The 18,977-nt window shown below is 36.5% G+C and overlaps 1 protein-coding gene across 1 annotated transcript in view; it reads left to right on the top strand.

Moving 5' to 3' along the window:
* NSMAF (neutral sphingomyelinase activation associated factor) overlaps positions 1-18,977 on the top strand; it is a 28,767-nt gene that overhangs the window by 9,238 nt on the left and 552 nt on the right. Inside the window, exons 11-29 of the mRNA XM_014312015.2 lie at positions 384-492; positions 2,547-2,723; positions 3,687-3,766; positions 5,131-5,221; positions 5,316-5,379; positions 5,497-5,548; positions 6,418-6,538; positions 6,806-6,937; positions 8,721-8,763; positions 9,199-9,362; positions 10,653-10,761; positions 12,119-12,177; positions 12,634-12,701; positions 14,273-14,340; positions 14,576-14,699; positions 15,433-15,516; positions 16,531-16,681; positions 17,059-17,161; positions 18,130-18,239. Of these exons, the coding sequence (XP_014167490.1) occupies positions 384-492; positions 2,547-2,723; positions 3,687-3,766; positions 5,131-5,221; positions 5,316-5,379; positions 5,497-5,548; positions 6,418-6,538; positions 6,806-6,937; positions 8,721-8,763; positions 9,199-9,362; positions 10,653-10,761; positions 12,119-12,177; positions 12,634-12,701; positions 14,273-14,340; positions 14,576-14,699; positions 15,433-15,516; positions 16,531-16,681; positions 17,059-17,161; positions 18,130-18,239 (1,909 nt within the window). The remainder of the gene's footprint in view (positions 1-383; positions 493-2,546; positions 2,724-3,686; positions 3,767-5,130; positions 5,222-5,315; positions 5,380-5,496; positions 5,549-6,417; positions 6,539-6,805; positions 6,938-8,720; positions 8,764-9,198; positions 9,363-10,652; positions 10,762-12,118; positions 12,178-12,633; positions 12,702-14,272; positions 14,341-14,575; positions 14,700-15,432; positions 15,517-16,530; positions 16,682-17,058; positions 17,162-18,129; positions 18,240-18,977) is intronic.

Below are 18,977 nucleotides of genomic sequence, written 5' to 3'. Positions count from 1 at the left end.
GTGCAGAGCTCTGCAGTGAAACCTCAATTGTGTGCTTTCAGTGTTAGCACTGAAATTTCAATCTTGTAGAATTTTTTGTCTCAAAACAAATTTAAACCAAATAACTTTTTTTTGCCTAATTGAATGGAGTAATGCAAAGAATTAAATGTCTATTACCTAGGCTTCATCAATCCAGACAGAGACAACCTATTGGCTCACTCTAAACTGAATACTCTTGTGACTGGAAATAGAAAATTTAGTATGTTAGATTTTGTGGGCAAAGCTGCTACCTAGTATAGAGTCATAAGACTTATTAGTAACTGGAACATTCTGTTAAAAACCACAAGTACTACAGCTTGTTAATAATTGCACTCATTTGTTCCCCCCTCCCTTTAACATTTCAGGGACTTGAAGTATTTTGCACAGAAAACGATCTATGTTCTGACATCTACTTGAAATTCTACAACTGTCAGGATCGAGATGAGGTCTATCGCCTTATTGCAAAATATATAGGTTTGGAGTATTTATTTATTTATGTAGTGTGTAGTACCTTGGGAAGGGAAATTTGTCTGGATTTTGCTCTGTTGGTGTGTGGGAAGAATGAGAAAAATAAACAGATATATAGTCTGTAACAATTTTTAATAGAAATGAGTGAAGATCAGAATGAATGTTGTGAAATGGCACCAGTTTGGTTGTGTTTGAAGAGCTGAGTGTGAAAGCTGAGGAGGCATTATTGAGGCAAAACTAATTGTTTTTAATTTGCAACTTGATATACACTGTCATTTAACAGCCCCCTTTCCCCCTTTCAAAAAAAAAACAAAACAAAAATCAAACAAATGAAACAAACAAACCCATAAAACACTATCTTCAAAGTAAGGGATGAATAAGATCCACTCAGTTAAATTGTGTTTTGCTGAAAAAATGTAGACTAGCTTGTGTGTGGATCCCCCAAGGAGTCAATTAAGACCCTATTGAGAAACTGCCTGTAATAGGTGGATTTCTAGTGTACACAAAAGTACCTAGAATTTTCTCAGTCTTAGGAGTGGTTGATGAAAATTACAGTTCTGAAACAGTTGAATTCTCATTTCTATTAAATCTTGTATACATTAATTCCTAGAAAGTGATGGTTGTTTTTTTGCAGACTGTAAACAGAAACTTCCTAAAAAGCGTGTGTCCTGGAAAAAAAAGGGAGAAAAAGACTGAGTTTTTCTGTAATTTGAAACATTTAAATACATATTTACTGCCAATATTGAAAATGTTTATGTAAATTTTGTGCTATTTTATTATTGTACCAGTACTCTGCTTCTGTTTCAATGAATTCACCTAAATATCAGTTGAAATTTCCCTCCTGCTTCATAAAGAAAAATGGAAAGGCCTCAAAGGAATGATAACTTTGTTTTAGAACTGTTTTAGTATTTTATATTTTTATTTGAAAAGGAGATAGATTCTGATATAATTTTCTCTGTTGTTAAAATACCTGCATGCTGTTCCCCTGCTTCAGACTTTTTCTGGATAATATTCTAAGGTGCAATTTCAAGGTGTAGATGAAAATGCTGATGATGTTGGAACTTAGAAATAAAAAATGGTGAGCCCTTTCCCTAAAAGTGTTTGTAGCACCTCGGTATCTCTCTGGCAGCAGAAGAGCCCCTCTTTGAATGTGCTAACACTTTTTACTTGTAGAATTTAAAGTCCTAAAGTGAAGGAAAGATTGGACTATGTCTTTCCAGTGAAGGAAAGATGGGAAAATGTCTTTCCATCCTATGCCGAAATAGAGGCTAAAATAAAGGCTTGCCATAATCTAATCCAAGTTTCTTTCTTTCCATCATGCCATGGTTGCAGTCCTTCAGTTCTATTTCAGGCACGTGCCCAGGTGCTGTATACAGAATCAATGGAAGAAAGTTTAAAAGTAAATAAATAACTCAGTTTTCTAGCTGCATACCTTGACATTGCTAATAAGCTGATAAGCAGGGTAGTGCAGTTTGAGTGTACTGAGCTCCTGCCAATCCTTCAAAGAGAACTCCAGGTGCATAATTCTTAGTTTTTTGAGTTTGGGCCAGTTTTCTTTTCCTTTACTCTGTTTCAGTGGATGTGAAATTAAATCCTGTTCATGTACATACATGACTTCTTTCCACAAGTTACTGATAGTGGACGTCCTTGGTTACAGTAGGAAAATATATTTAATTTTTTTCTTGACTCAAGCAGAACTGCTTCTAGAAATTTGAAATCCTAAAGGTTACCAGATTGCTGAGAGATGTTCATGGTCTGCAAATATTTTTCCATTCCTATGTAAATATTCATCCATTCTTACTGTGTTTGGCTTCAGCACTCCTTCTTTATGATTTTTTTTTGGCCAAATGCAATTGAGACTCATGTGCAGAGATATTAAAAAATGTGTGAAGTATGGTAGCTATGGCAACATGAAGTTGGCAGTTAATTCTGACTTTTTCTATTAAGAAACTGTGCCCTTAATTATTTTACAGTATCTTGCATAATGTTAATCACAATATAACTTGGGGACTAAACTCCGAACCTCCCAACTCTTAATGTTTTATTTTATTTTATTTCAGAAAATCATATTGCAGAGCACACAGCTGAAAGTTATGTGTTGCAGTGGCAGCGAGGACATATATCAAATTACCAGTATCTTCTCCATCTCAACAATCTGGCTGATAGAAGCTGCAACGATCTCTCCCAGTATCCTGTGTTTCCTTGGATCATAGCAGACTACTCTAGTTCAGTGTTAGGTATGTGTTTATGAAAAAGCACATTAGTGCCTCATGACCAACCTGAAATGGGGGGGGGCGGAGGTGGCTTTTACACTGCATAAACATCATGTTACATCAAAGTGAACCTGGCATTAGTGGTCTTGGGTGTTTTCCTGTGGCCTTACCCCTCCCCTTTAGCTTAGGGGACAAAATACCTCACCTTTTTCTGTTAAGTATTGCACTCCTCAGATGCAGAGTATGTAGCAAACATCTGCTTGGTTGCTTTGCAGATCAGCAGTACTGAGCATTCAAAGATGCTGTGATTCTTATAAATGGAAAAGAAGCAGTAAAATTACTTTTTTTTTTTAACAAGTTAGATGCACTGAAATGTGTAGAATCCAGGTGTTCATTTATGATTCTTAGCATTGCAGATTGAATGCAAGAGGCTGACAAGGCTTGTGTCTGAATAGGCTCCTTGATTAAGGGTCTTAGTGCACTTTGTGTTGGGATTTTGTCCTTTTGAGGATTGTGTCCCTCTGCAAGGAGTAGGGGAATCTTGTGGTACTCATCAGCACCTGCTCAAACACTTCAATCCGATTGTATGGTGGGACTTAACTGTAGCCTGACAGAGTGGTTAATGAGTAGGAAGAAGATTATACCAGCTGCTTTTGTGCCTTTGGTAGCAGTACCTTGATTAGATGATGCTACTTGTAATAACTGCCCCATAGATTAGCTATTAGTTCTTAAGCAAGAGGTTTGAGACTATACGTACTTGGAAGGAAGATGAGTAGCTATTTACAGTAAGACTTCATGGGATTGTAGTTAGTAGGGAGGGAAAAAATTACTGGAGGGGTTCTGTGTTGGCTTTTGTTTGCTTTGTTGCTGCTTGGATAGGTAGGGAGGTTTTCTGGTTTATTTTTAAATATTGATTGGAGTACATTAAAGTCTAGTAGAATGCTTGGAGTCTATAACCAGGCATTTGATTTGTTTGTTTTTTTTAAGATCTGACAAAGCCTGAAACATTTCGTGACCTTAGTAAACCAGTTGGTGCCCTGAATAAGGAAAGGCTGGATAGACTTGTGGTATGTATATCTTGGTATTTATATGCTGAACATTTTGTGCCTTGTACATATTGGCAATAAAAGGAGCTTTGTCCAGCAAGCTTTGGGAATTATGTCTTAGGAATTATTCTATCAAAAGTTAGCTATAAACTTTATCAGAAGCAAACATACCTATAACCATTATGCATTTATTTTCCAGTTTAATTTCATCAGAACTGGTTTTGTCAGTACTAATTTAAAATTATTTGAATCAATTTCCTCTCTCTTACTACCTTTTCATACATATATACTTTTGAAAGTTTTGCCTTACTTTTAAAATAATATCCTGAAATACAGTTAATATATATATGGTGACACTGAGATGCTATAAACAGACATGAATTTATGAAACTTCAAAACCCATGGATTTAAGTGTGTAATGTAAAACACGTGTTTGAAAGAAATAAGAAAAAGTAGTAGAAATCTTAAGTATTTCCATTTAAGAAAAATACTGAATTTGAGGGAGAGTACTTTAAAGGGAGGAAATTTGGATCTGGAGGTCAGAGCACTAACTTGAAAATTCTATATACTTATAATAGTGCACCAAGTTTTTCTGTTTCTCAGTGTAAGCAGGCTTTCCTTTCATAAGCTGTCAAACACATACTTAGAGACTTAGAAGGTCCTCAGTTACTTGGGTTTTAATTATGTGTTTAAAGTTGTTGTCTTCTATGGAAAGTTAATTATTCCAAAATAATATACAGAACATTGGAAAAAGTATTGCCAGAATAACTCCATTATATTAATAAAAAAGATGGAAATATTCAAAATCATATAGCTTCCTAAGATTGTGGAAGGCAAGAGAATATGAGCAATATTGTGTTTACAGTAACAGTAAATAAAGTCTTCTGAGATCTGACTTTCCTCAAACTGTTATTGGCTTCATGCTTACTGCAGTAAAAGTCATTCTGTTTGTATTATGATACATTTTAGAGTAATGCATAGGAGCTTCAGACAGGAAGGAATCTCCCAGGTTGATGGAAGTCACTATGTTCTTCCATACTCTCATGAACCTTTATGTGAAAGACAAAAAGGAAGCACTTCTTTGTTTGCACTTCTTTGAATGTGAGTCACTGCAGTTATGTGCTAAAGTGAGAGAGGAAAAAACCACTGAAACCCTGATAGTTCTGGATGATCAGTTATGACAACCATTTTGCCATATTGATTTACTGCTCTGATTAAAGCTGCATAGATATGAGAAATTAAGAGTTTATCATTAGAAGAAAAATTGAGGGTGGATGGTCCTAATCTGTGCCTTTATAAAGAAATAGTGTGTATGTGTTCAGAATTGAGGCAAAGCAGCAGTGCTGATTTGAAACAGACGTTTCTTTCTTCTTCCTATGCTGCAGAAACGTTACCAGGAAATGCCAGAGCCCAAGTTCATGTATGGAAGCCATTATTCTTCGCCGGGTTATGTTTTGTTTTATCTCGTTAGAGTTGGTAAGACACCTTTTATATGCTCTCTGAGCAGACACTTACCTCCAAAGCAGACAAGGTTTGGAGCAAGCTGATGCTGTTTTTTCCTTCTCCTTAGCTCCAGAATACATGCTCTGTCTGCAGAATGGAAAGTTTGATCATGCTGACAGAATGTTCAACAGGTTTGTTTACACTTTGTCTATAACTAGGCTGGTTTTGTTTTCAAATATGCATCAATGGGGAGTGCAAAGCCTTAAATTTTTTTTTTAGCAAATGTGTGATTGATCTGTCTTATCTAGCATTGCAGAAACCTGGAAAAACTGTTTGGATGGTGCAACAGATTTCAAAGAGGTAAATAAATGGCTGGAAAGTTTTTCAAATCTTCTCATCTGTGCTTAGCTTTCTCATCTACTGTTGATTTGAGAATGTTTGGTTGGAGTGTGTTAGGTTGGTTTTTGTTGTTGTTTCTGCTTTTCAGTTGTGTGGGTTTGGTTTTTGAGTTTTTCGTTTTTTTTGTAAGGCTGGTGACTGCATTTTATGAATCCTTTATTAACTGTATATTAATCCCATATCAACTCCATGTTTGCTCATCTGTGCCTGATTTCTGGCTTTTAGTTTAACAGAAGTATCAATGTGAATGTTAATGGAAATACATGGGAATTACCAGAGTGTGGATTAAGGCTGAAAAGACAATTTTATGTATTGTCTGCTGGAATATTGTAAGGACTGGTTGTATTGCAACGCTTCATCCAGAGAGTTAAACTGTAGAAGTACTGTCTTGGGTTTTTGAGCCCTGAGAAACCCTTACTTGTAGAATGTGTTGAGAAGAATAAACTGTCACATAGTAAATACTATTAAACTCCTTTATCAAAGAAACATTATTTAATACAGTGATGCTTTTAAAAAAATTGTCTTGAGTTAATGGTTAAATATGGTGGTATTTAAATAATTGATTTAACCTCTGAAACTTGTCATTTTAGTTTTATTCTAGATTTTAGTCTTGACTCTTACTTGATGTCTTAAAAATGAGAAAGTAGCTATGCAATGAGAGTTCTGAAGATACTCGTAGATGTTATGGATTCATGTGTCACACATTACTTGTTAAAAGTACCAGCTTTTTTTTTTTTGGGGGGGGGGGGGGTTTTTTTTTTGGGGGGGGTTTTTTTTTTTTTGGGTTTTTTTTTTTTTTTTTTTTGTTTGTGTGTTTTTTAAAATTCCAGTTGATTCCAGAATTTTATGAAAATGATTCCAGTTTTCTAGTAAATAGTTTGAAGTTGGACTTGGGAAAAAGGCAAGGTGGAAAAATGGTTGAAGATGTAGAGCTTCCACCTTGGGCATCAGGTAATAATAGTCAAACTTCTTGTATTATTAATTAATTAATGTTTGCTGGAATCATTGCTCTTCCTCAAAAATGTCCATTCCGATTTCTTCAAAATGAACTCTTTTCTTTAAAGCACTGACATAATTAATAGGTGCTTTTAATTTTTATTAAAAAATTGACATTTGGTGTGGGGTGTTTTGTTGGCTTTTTAAGAATGAAGAGGAAGAGAGATGCTTACCAATAATGAAAGGGATATTTTCTCCTTTAATTAACCTTTATTTTGTCAGGTCCTGATGACTTTCTCCAGAAGTGCCAAGAGGCTTTAGAAAGTCCATATGTATCAGAACATCTTCATGAATGGATTGACATCATATTTGGCTACAAGCAGAAAGGAAGTGAAGCAGTTGCAGCTCACAATGGTAAATACACATTTATAGAACTAGCAAAAAAAAGGGGATGCCTTGATTAGGATGGGAAATCACAACATATCTGTAATGCTTGTTTTGTTTTGAATGTTCATGACTGTGCTTTGAATGCTTGATCCTTATTGGAAATAGTGACTTATCTGGCAGTATTGCCTTCATGGTGATTTGCATCTTTGAAGATGTGCTTCAGAGGGTGGACAAGATGATTCTATAGCATTGCTGAGAATTGCTTGCACATCATAGTGTGGCAATATAGTATGGAATTAGTTTTTCCCAATTAAAAATGGAAGCCTGCAGGGTCTCCAGATAAATAGGTATTTAGCCTTCCTCCACTGTAATTTCAGTGAGAGAATTTCAATACAATTTCCCCCTCCTCCTGAGAGAATTGGCAAGGGAAAGAATGGGCTAATAGGCTGCAGATCTTTGGAGGAAGAATGAAGGAAAAAGTGTGTGTTGGTTTGTCCTTGTATACATACACATAACTGCATGTGAGACATTTCACTGTTTGCAGCCTTGCTCTGAACATGTATCTAGCCACTATGGGCCCTTACAAAGGGGGGTGTTGTTATGTTACTGCTGTGTAAATGTGTTTATTTACACCTAATAGTATTACCAATGATTAACTTATTCATCAGTCTGGTATTTTAGCTGTGTATGTTGCTATCCAATAAGGAAGTGCCCTCTTCAAAAAAAAAAAAAAAAAAGAGTAGCAGATCCAATTTTTAGGGTGTTTATTCCAAAAACCCTGATCCTTTTGACAGACTTCTAGTAACAGAAAATGTTGAGATAGTTTGCACTTAAAGATGTAATAAGTTCAGAAAGAAAACCTTCCTACAACAGTGGTGAGGGTAGGAATTAGCAACATTTTGATACTTGGCACTAATTCCAGGGAAAGATAGTTTCTAATTTCTAATTCCAGGGAAAGATAGTTGAGATAGCAAGGATTGTTTTGCTGGGGTTTCTTTGATTCTGGGTTTTTTTGCTGTTTGGTTGGGGGCAGGTTGGGTTGTTTTCCTGCTGTTCATTTCTTTCCAGTATACTTTCTCTACATGTCCTTAACATATGATTGGCTGTATTTTAGAACTGTAGGGTTTGGCATCCAGTTACACTGTGAGGATAAGTGTCAATTACAATGTACCACAGACTTTAAATACAGTAAATCAGCATATAAATTATATCTATATTTTTACGTCTCAAAAGAGACCACTAATGAGAGCACTTTTTATGCATAATGTGCTGCTTCTGATGCAGTATGGATTTTTATTAGCATAATGAATTGCAGACATTTAAGTAGATAAGAGAGTCAGAAGGGATCTGTGTATGAATGAACTTCGGTCAAAGTATTCTTAAGCAGAGGCCTCAAAGTCATTTGCGTCATGGCAATTCACCTGGACAGGTGAATACACAGATCTTTCTGATCATTCTTTATTACTTTCTGTTCCCTGTCTGAAAATTAACCAAAGATCCAGTTATGCAACTGTGCTTGTTTTCTTATTTATCTGTTTATATATTTATTTATTGGGGGTAGATGTTTAATGAAGCTTAAATAACTGATCCTTCCTCTATGAAAGTACTGATTTCTTCTGAAACTTTCTGAAAATCTCTTGGAAGTCCTAAATTTTTTCAGGTAAAAAAACAGGATTAAAATGTAAGACCTCAAACTCTAATGCCTGCTGAAATAGCTTATTTGTGAGTAAAAATGCAGCTCTGTTTGTAGGAAGACAAACAAAATGAGCCTTGTATATCTACATTGTACAAATAAACTTTTTTTTTCCAGTGTTTCACCCATTAACTTATGAAGGAGGAGTGGATTTAAACAGGTAATTAACAAGAATCTGAATGTTTTTGTTAAAGCAGTTAGCTACGTTTCTCAGTATCTCTCCAGGTTCTCTGACAGCTGTAAAAGGGCTGTGTACATGAATAGTGTTGCTCTTCCATTTTATACTCCCAAATTTGCAGAGAACCAGCACCATATTCTCAGTTTTAGCTTGCATTGAAAGACTGTTCCTTAAGCATTTCTTCAGTCTGGCTTTTCTGGAAGTGCTTCATTTTTTCAGTCATTGCGAATATTGTTATTTTACATAAACAAAGTTATGAAGCTTTATGATTGTAAATCTTCAGTAAATCAGTTCTGTAAGAATATGTGATGGCCTGTAGTGCTATAGTAACTCCACACACAGTTCCATGCTTTTGGGGAAGGGGAGGGAAAAATGTACTTGCCTCCATGGCTTAATTATATATCTTGCTTTGTAAAGTATTATGGACCCCAATGAAAAAGTAGCTCTGCTGACACAAATCCTGGAGTTTGGACAGACGCCAAAACAGTTGTTTACAACCCCTCATCCTCAAAGGAAAATTCAGAAATTGAAAAGCTTGTCTCGAACATCTAGTCACAGCACTTCCATAGCTGAGTCTCCAGGTAAATGTTTAATAAATAAACTAACAATATGAAGGATTTGTAATTTTGAGTAGTTTCTTTCTCCCACAGGATCTCATTATACAACTCTGTTGGCTACTTTCCCTGTAAGCCGACTCAAGATAAATCCATGAACCAAATCTTAAAGAAAAACAAAACCAGACCAGTTTCAAATTTCAATATACAGGTGTTGCCCTGTATTTTGCCTTCTGTTCAAGTAGTCTCCTCTGGGACTGTTGCACCTCTGCTTCTGAAGCTGTGGGAGGGTGATCATCCCTGGCCTTTCCTGCCACTTTAAATTCAAGCTGATGTGACTACAGTTTCATTGACCCTATCTGCAGGCATTCTAAATGATGCAAAGATTTGTTTGGGTTTTTAACAGGAATGTCTTTGGGGGGTAATTAATTAATTAATTAGCTTGATCAAAGTAAACCTTTAGAATTTAAATTAAGCATCTGAATTTTTTCTCCTTTTCCATGACTTCAATGCAAATCTGAAAGGAAATTTTTTTCCCCCTATACCACTACATACTGTAGAGACAGAGTTAATTGAATAACTTTCTTCTAGAAAAGGATTGTAATGCCCTCACAGGCTTCTGTTCAGGGCAGAACTTAAACCACTTCTCTGAAACTAAGATGCTATGGTCTTCATAATGTATATAGTGATTTAACTATAAAGATTCACTTTCTTTCCCTTTTTTCTCATTTGATTGTCTTCAATTCACTTACCATTTTGATGGCCTTCACTTTGAAGCAGAGGAGTGACAATGAGTGCTACTTAGCATGGCAACCTGTAGCATCCAATGGCAAAAGGGACTTTGAGAATTGTATGTGATAGTAATGGTCATGTATTAAATAGATTTGCTGCCTAAGTTATTATTTCACTCATCAACATTTTCTCTTGAGTTTGACCATTTTATAATTGACATCTAATTATCTCAATGTTGTTGCATTTTTAATCCCTTAACTTTTGCAACAGTGAAATGAACTTGTGACACTCTTAACATAATGCAATAGAATAATAAAAGCATATACTTCATTGTAGCAGTAAATGGCTTCTCTAGTTCTTTTCCATCTGGAAAGCCCTTGACGTTTCAAAGGACATCAAAAGAGTTTTAGGTTTCCATTTTCTGTTTGTTTGTTTTCCATTTCCTTTGTATTAGTCTAACAATCTTATTCCTGAAGCTCTGCATGATTTTTGTAATTTCATATTTATGTCAGCTACCTAGGTATTTGAAATATGTCTTTTTGTTTTCTATTTGTGATGGAACTTTATTGTGGCATTTTATTGCAGTTTCTCCAAATGAAGAATCATTTGAAGATTTGACAGAAGAAAGTATAACACTTGCCTGGAACAATATTGCCAAACTAAAATTAGATACAAAGTGTAAAATTCACAAAGAGTAGGTACTATTCTTTCCAGTCAAAATTCTTCCACTGAATTGGGAGGGGATGGGGGCTGAATCTGTGTGTCAATCTGAATGATGGGTTGGGTTTAAGGTAAATACTTTTCTTTTGGAGATGACTTAGTGATTTGATTATGCAAGACGAACTTGAGTATAGGATGGGTTATGAATCCAGAGAAGGTATTTGTCAGCTTGAATTTTGCTGTTGTTTTTCCCTAGCTCTGGATCTGTATAAGTTCATTATCATTTTAGTACCTGAAGCAGATATTGATTACTCTTCTCTAAAACTGATCACAGCAGCCATATAAAAACTCCAATTTATTTTGTTTTTTAACGCCAGGAGGACACAACTTCATCCCATCAGACGTGAAAGGTTAAACACTTAAGTTGTTCCACTGTACACCTCAAGCTGCTGCTGCATGAGCAGTTTGCCAATTCTCCAGCTATAGGTTTTTAGTTTGTCCAGGTACCAAACTACTGTTCTGGTGGATTCCTAGGGATTCAAGGGTCAGGAGGGGCACTTTTCAGGTGAACCTTGAAAATACCTAATAATGAACAATGTCAGCTATGTGTTAAAGAACAGGTTTTCCTTTGCCCCCATCTCTTGTCCTAGTGACTGGGCTGGTTAGGAGGATTTTTTACTACCTTGAGTCCAGCTACTTTCTTGATGACTGTAATCAAATCTAGGAAAACATTATCATGTCCCTAAAACAAGGTAATATTTGTAGTGAGAAATCTGTTACCAGATTGTTAGCATTAAAAAAATCTTGATCCTGAAAAGATACTCAAATTTCAGCTTCAGATTATTTTTATTACTTTTTTTTTCTGAAGCCTGCTGAGAAATAATGAGACACAGAGCTGTGTAACAAAACTTTGGCTGTGCAGTATGCTCTGTGCCTTCCTAATTCCCTGACATAAGCTTTGACTAAATTTCTTCCTATAGTGACTTTGCCCGTGTCAAATTAAAAGAGAAAAAAATGTGCAAGTTCCAATTCCCGACACTTGAGGGTTTCAGTATCTACTTGTAGGCAGCTTCCTGATTATTTGTAGCTAATCCAGAATTGGAAAAACTAAATGTGAAACCATTTATCTTCTCACACGGGCAAGTCCCTTCTGATGAAGATGGAGTTCTTACAGAACACTATAGGGATCCTGTCCTGGTGTTTCACATATTATGTCAAGGTATATTTTTGTCTCTAGGCTGATAACACACCACTGTAGTGTTTTTAATCTCCTTGAATGTCTTAGCTCTTACAGAGCTCAAATAACAGATTTCAGCTGTAGTCTATTTACAGTATGGTGGTTCAGTTTCAAAATCTATGAAGTCACCCACAAGCTTACTTGTGTTAAACAGGGCAATTACTGGAATAGCAGTCACTTGCAATGGGTCTTCTGTTTTCACTACATCCCAGGGTAAGTATTGCACAGGTATTTACCACAACCTGCAGGGTAAATGCAGGTTAATGTTGTTTTTTAACAAAATGGCATGAAACTGAAATATATATCTGATGTAATCAAATAGCTTAACTATATGAATTTGCTTAGTTTTAGATGATTTTGACTCAAGCATTTCAATATTATCTAGGCTTGGAAGATAAGTTCAGTGATAATAATAATGGATAATAATGGAAGTTTGTCCATTTAGATACCAGAGTTCTCTTAGAGTTTGATGAGCATGGGGTAGTCCATCTATAACTGGCACAAAACAGGGTAGTTCCAGGCCCAAGTCACAAGCCTTATAAAGTTTCTCAGAGACTATGAGAAACCTGTGTCTGCTTTTCATACTAAGATATTCAAGCAGGAGCAAAATTATTAGCTTCTAAAATATAAAAAAGTCTTTTTATTTTCTGTTTTGTCCCTTATCCCCAGATTCAACTTTGAAGATGTTTTCCAGAGACTCAAAAACCATCCAGAGAAGTGTGTCCTTTTCAAACATGGTAGGCTGCTGTCAAAATAAGAATGAGATGATTCGGAATCTTCTGAAAGCTGCTCAGTGAGAAGGCTCTTAGCATCCATGAATGCATCTTTTCTTTCCTCTGCCTACTCAGTTGTATTGTGTGAATAATTCAGCAGAGTGAATTGAGACTCTCTCAGGCCACCAGAGAGACAGAGCACATTCTGCAGATATGGGGAAGAAGCATTAAATGGTTACACTGGCTCTATTCTGAGTTGCCCTGCTATCCAGGGAAGAGCTTGTGGTAAACAGTCTGGCATGAGCAGGGATATCTTCCTAAGCAACCTTGAACTGCCACTGGGACCAGAATTTCAAAGCTTAAATTCCATCACATGCTCACACCAGCATTGCTTTACTGCACTCAGGTGTTTGAAGCCTGTGAGTCAGCCAGCAGAGGAAAACCAAGCACAAGGAGTGGAATCTCTGCTGGGTGAAAATGAGCCATTCTTCTTCCATGAGCAATGATCTCAGCAACTTGTGAACAACACTTTTCCCCTGCTCCTAAAAGGAGCTTGATTTTCTGTGCTTGAGCACTGTGGCCAGACCTGGGTTATAAATATACACTCCCAGTTGCCATATTCAGTTTTTATTGGTGCAAGACACCAAGATATATCAGTTTTCTCTCTACCACCATCTCTAGGGGGAGCAAGAATGGCATATGTGTTGTCCAGACAGAAGCCATAGCATGCTCTGACTGGTCCCCAAGTAAGTTGCAGGATCAAGACCCTATGGTCTGCCATGGGACACATTAGCAGGTGAATCTAGATACATCAATTCCTAATCTTCAGCAAAGGGAAACTTGGGAGCATCACTTCTTGGCACTGTGAAAAGGGAGCTCTTTGACTCCTAAGCCAAAAGTCTGTTTTTCATGAGGAGACTTATACTCTTACTCTTCTCTCCTGTAGTTTTAGTGCTGATCTAAACACTTCAAGCAATGCTAAAAGGAGTAATATTTACAGTCTAGCAGCTTACTGTTTTTCAAACAGACCTAAAACATGACCAGTAATGACAGCAGGTAGAAGCACTGGGCTGATTGTTGCTTTTTCCTTGCTGTTCCTAGTGACAGTAATGTAACTGAGCAGGTATCTGTAAATAATGTTTCTTGTTGAGAGTAGTAGGAATCAGACAGTTGTATTTCTTCTTTGAAAGACCAGTAAGTACCTGTGATGGAGAACAAACATCAAAAGAATCTGCATTTTTAGTTTCTGTTAGCTATTTGTGTCTAGAATTTAGAGCAGCTTACAAGATGAAGAGCTGACCCACTTACTTCTGAGTGAGGAATTACATACCATGTGCTTGAAATACCAGTTTCTTTGGAAAGATTTATCAGTTCTGCATGTATTTCTGAATGTTTCTGCTACCTTTATTTAATAGAGATTAAGTATTCTTGATGTTCAGTGTCCAATCTCTAAGGTTTTTCTTGATCTGTGTTCATATAATATCTGCATGTTATTTTTATAGAAAATTAAAATGCTTCTTGTTCTCCAAAAGCATGTTAATGTACTTGAACTGGATTTGGGGTAAGAAATTGAGTATTTTTTTTCTTTGTTGCAGGCTTTGTCATCTTGTCTAATCTTACCAGGAGATACCACTGTCATAAGTTCTTCATGGGACAATCATATGTGTGTATTTACTTCCTGTTGACTTTATTGAATTTCATGGAGTGCCTTGGTTGCTATGTTTATGGTTTTAGATAATGATACAGAAAATCATCACATTTTTAAAACACAGTGTCTGTATTTCTATTTTTTCCCCACTAGATTTCTGTTAGAAACTACAGAAACAAAGTTACTTTATTTAAAAGAAAAACCCTTAAGTTTTACAAAATGTAATGCTTCTATAACCTTTCTCTGTTAGATATTTTTATTCAATTGCATTTGGAAGACAGCAAGATGTCCTGTTGGGCCATGATGATGCAGTCAGCAAGATCTGTTGGCGTGATGGGCGCTTATTTTCTGCATCTTGGGATTCCACTGTGAAGGTTTGTAGGTGGGATTGTTACCGTTGCATGACTATTTATAGCCAGCACTTTGTAATATTCAGCCTGCCAAATGCTTTGGTGTGAATGTACCTGTTGTACTAGGGTAATAACCTGGCTAGCATCACAGTAAGTTTATTTCCAGAGCTTATTCTTCATTTAGCTTTAGGTCAACTGTTTCAAAGCTAAAGTTTTTTACAGGAAATTTCATTCATTACAACTTACTGTAAAAAAATGAGGATTCTGAAGACAAACTGTATTTGCTGGAGAGACCAGAATGTTTTGTGACTTTGGCAATTCTGTTTCTTGGGTGGAATAGATTTCTAAAATTTTAATAATTTTGTAGTTTACATTCTTCAGCTAAGAGAAGCAGAAATTTGCTAATCTAAAGAGCATGCCTACAGTTAGGTAGAAAGATAATTTGGAAGCTAGAGACAGGAAAAACTTTCCCAAAGCCTACTGTGTATGATTTCTTTGGTAAGTACACATTTAGTGCAGTGATATATCCACTCTTAGGTAGGCTCTGTAGGGTATCTGGAGTCAGCAGAGCTGTGTTCACCATGTGGCTGTGCTGAAGGTAAAGGATTTCAGGTGCCATTGCTGTATTCTGCACACAGGCAAGGCCCAGAGTGAACACAAGCAGCCCCCACTTGTAATGTGAGAGTTCAGCACTGAAGGAACTCATCTGGTGTTACATTACTACTTCCTTGAACAAACACAACTATCTGTGTTGTAGGTGTGGCACTGTGTTCCTGGAGAGACCTTGAGCAATAAAAAACACCACTTTGAACTGCTTGCACATTTAGAACATGATGTCAGTGTAAGTATGTTGATGCAGTGTCTGAGAACAAGAAAATTAATTGATGGTTTAAATCATGATCTAGTGGTAAAGCACAAAGATTGGGATAGGGGCTGAGGGGTGTACTTTGGGAAATGTGTGTAGGGGCTTTTTGTTTTGGGGTTTTCACTATTTGATGGTTCTGCACCAGTGTTCTGGGCTTCCTGGGTTGAAAGGTCCATTTCTTGGGACTGAAGCGCCAGTGTAAACAGAGGTTTCTTAATTTGTTTTGCTTAGCTTGAATGCACAGAATTCCTATGGGGGGCAGGAAGAATTGGGTGGTTTTGTTTGCCTCTTTGCTTTAGAAAACAGATTAATCTTTTTTCAAGTGTTTTGATCGTTACAGCTTCCTCTTAATGTAAGGCAAGCAAATGAAAAAGAAATCCTGAATTGTTTACCATGCTATCATGGTAAATATCTTAGTGAATTTCTCTGTAAATATACAAACACATTGCGTGCGATGCATCATAAATGTGTAACTGCATACTTTTGTTTATAGCCTCTAACATCACTCTAGGAAAATATTTAGAATGACTGTGTTCTTAAACCTTCCTAAGAGTTAGTTTTTTAATAGGTCACAACGTTGGCAAATACTGAAATGGTTCTGATAACATTTAAGAACTGTACCCAAGAGAACTGGAAACGGCTGATGGGTAGGAAGTTTTTTAAAAGTTAAAAAATTTACCCTTAAGGGTAGAGAATAGCAGTTAGATGGAGAGTATCGGTACTAAAAGCAATCTGAAATGTCACTTAGCGTTTTTGATTCTGCAAAGAAAAGCTTTTTAAAAGGTCTTCAAAGTGACCTATTTTTTCTTCTCGTAGTTAGGATTTTTCATACTTGTACCTAATTAAGGATGTTGAGAATTAAACTTAAAGCTTTTCATAAATAAAATATCCTCTTAGGGATAATGGGCTTGTTTTGTGTATATTTAAAACCTGTCTCAAGATGGCTCACATGAAAGAAGAGGAGTCGTCATGGGATGTTTAACTTCCTAGGTAAATACAATGGACATTAATGCTGCAAATACCATCCTGGCATCTGGAACCAAAGAGGGTACCATTAGTGTTTGGGATGTTACTACAGCAACAGTGTTGCACCAGTTGCCACATCATTCTGGGACTGTATTTCATGCTGCTTTTAGTCCTGGTACGTTGGATTTCAGTTTTTAATATGCACTGTTGGGTGTTTCAGAGGGAATCTTATTCTTATTACCATGTAATATATCTTTCATATTGGAATTACTGCTTTAAGGGGGATGGTGAGATTGTCACACATCTCCTCTGTAAAGAATTTAATTGTACACAAGGCCATGCTAGGCTGTAGACCAGCGATCTAGACTCTAAACCAATCTTGTTTATCTTTGCTTGCTTAGAGACTTAATTTCCAGTAAATTATTTATAGATAAGTAGGTCAGGTAATGTCACATCCAACACGCTGATCGCAGAGTGCTTTGGCAACTAGAACTGAATGTCTGAACATGCTTTTTCTTGTTGTTTCTTTTTTTGCTTCCTTCTTTTGTACAGATAGCAGACATCTACTGAGCACCGGGGAGGACTGTTGTTTTAAAGTAATAGATGTACAAACTGGAATGCTTGTATCTTCTGTGACCACTGAAGAGCCACAGAGGTAATGCTCAGAACGTGCAGGTTATGGGGCTGGGTGGAGATGGTTGGTGACAGCAGAGTGGGAAGGGCCGTAATACTGGGAAATTCGTTTTATTGAATCACTTTTTAGAGTGAAAAGACTGTCATTCTAGCATGTTGTGTGCATTATGATCAAGCTTTCCAAACTGGGGCAAACTCAAACAGCTCTCCAAGTAAACAACTTTTCAACAACAACTGTCATGTCCCTTAGAGATGGTGACAGCTGTAGCTAACCAGCTCTTCCAGCAGCTGCGCTATTGCAATGTCTAACAAGTTGAGTTTTCTTATTTGAATCATCTCTGTCACTAATACTGATTTTTTGGGTTTGTTGTGAATGTTTTGTTTTAATGTTTTCTTTTTATTTTGATAGTCTTAAAAAAAGATTGGCTTTTAAAATCAAAGACCAATCACCTTTTTCCACCAACTGAAAAGTATACAGTTATTTATGGTTTATCAGATAAACAGATGGAATACTTACTCAGTTACTGGAGTGAAAATATAGCAGCTATACATGGAATACATTTCTTTTTTTTTTTGTGGGTATACATAATTACATATGCATGTTCACATACATATTTTCACTAGTTATTTACCTGAAAGTCATCTTTTTTAAGTGATGGTGTCAGGAATATGAAGTGGCAGAAGTGAAAGTGGTGGCTCATGAGAGCACTGGGATATCACACAGCATAGCTGACTGGGCCCTCTTCTGTTATGGGATTATGTTTCATACTCTGCCAGGGGAAGGCCTGGATGGGTCTAGGGCAGTCACAGAACCAAGTCTGGGTCATGATTCCTGAAAATAATTTGGAAATAATCTTTCCAGAAAGACCGTGTTAAAAAGTAGTTTCCTTTGGTTTATCTTATTTCCAGTTCTTTTTTGACCTAGTTTGGAAATGTCTGGTTGTCATCATGTAAAAGCTTGACATGAACTAATTTCAGATTTACTTGCAGGTGCTTCAAATGGGATGGAAATACCATCTTATCAGGATCTCAATCTGGTGAATTACTGGTTTGGGACCTTCTGGGAGGAAAAGTTACTGAAAGAATCAAAGGACATACAGGTATGCCTGAACTATTCCCATTCTCAAACTGAATGTGAGATTCCTATTTTCCAGCTCTTTTAGTACTGAAAAGTTTGAGAGTAATCTGCGCAGCCAGCTGGCTGTTCCTGATGTCAGCTTTACCTGAAACACCAGAATTAGAAGTAGGTCCATGTAAACCTCCTAGGAAATCAAGTAAGAATGGAAGAATATTGCTTTGTAGAAGACTGGCCAAAGGGAAATGACTTTCAATTTTTCTAATTACCACAATATTGCAAAAGTCAACATTTTTCTACCTCTTGGTCCTCAAATATAGTATAGACTGTACTGTATTCTTTGCCACAGTCTGTCCAGGCTGAGTCTAACAACGTTAGGTAAAGTTCTCTAGTAAACTTGTTTTGGATGGGGATTCATAGGCAGATTAAATGTATCTATATCGTCTCAGTATATCAAAAACCAGGATGTGTGGGGAAATACTACCTAAGTTTTACTAAGTCAAGTTTTTAAGGCTATTTAACTAAGAACAGTTGTTTCAAACTTCCCTGCTGTAAGTTTTACACTGGAACTTGACCTGTGGAGAGATCACTCTGTAGTTGGGGATTTTTCAGAAGTGGGCTTCTGAGGCATATGCTACAAGACGTGAATACACTTTTGACATGAAAATTCCAAATGTCAGTGAAAAAGCTCATTCTCCATGAATGCTTTCCATAGTTGCCATCTGCATTCTACATAGCAATGATGTCCCTCTAGTACCAAAAG

This window comes from Geospiza fortis, unplaced genomic scaffold (assembly GCF_000277835.1).
Source record: "Geospiza fortis unplaced genomic scaffold, GeoFor_1.0 scaffold53, whole genome shotgun sequence".
In the NCBI taxonomy this organism is placed as follows: domain Eukaryota; kingdom Metazoa; phylum Chordata; class Aves; order Passeriformes; family Thraupidae; genus Geospiza; species Geospiza fortis.
The sequence above is the reverse complement of the archived record's forward strand: the minus strand, read 5'-3'. Positions and strand labels throughout refer to the sequence as shown.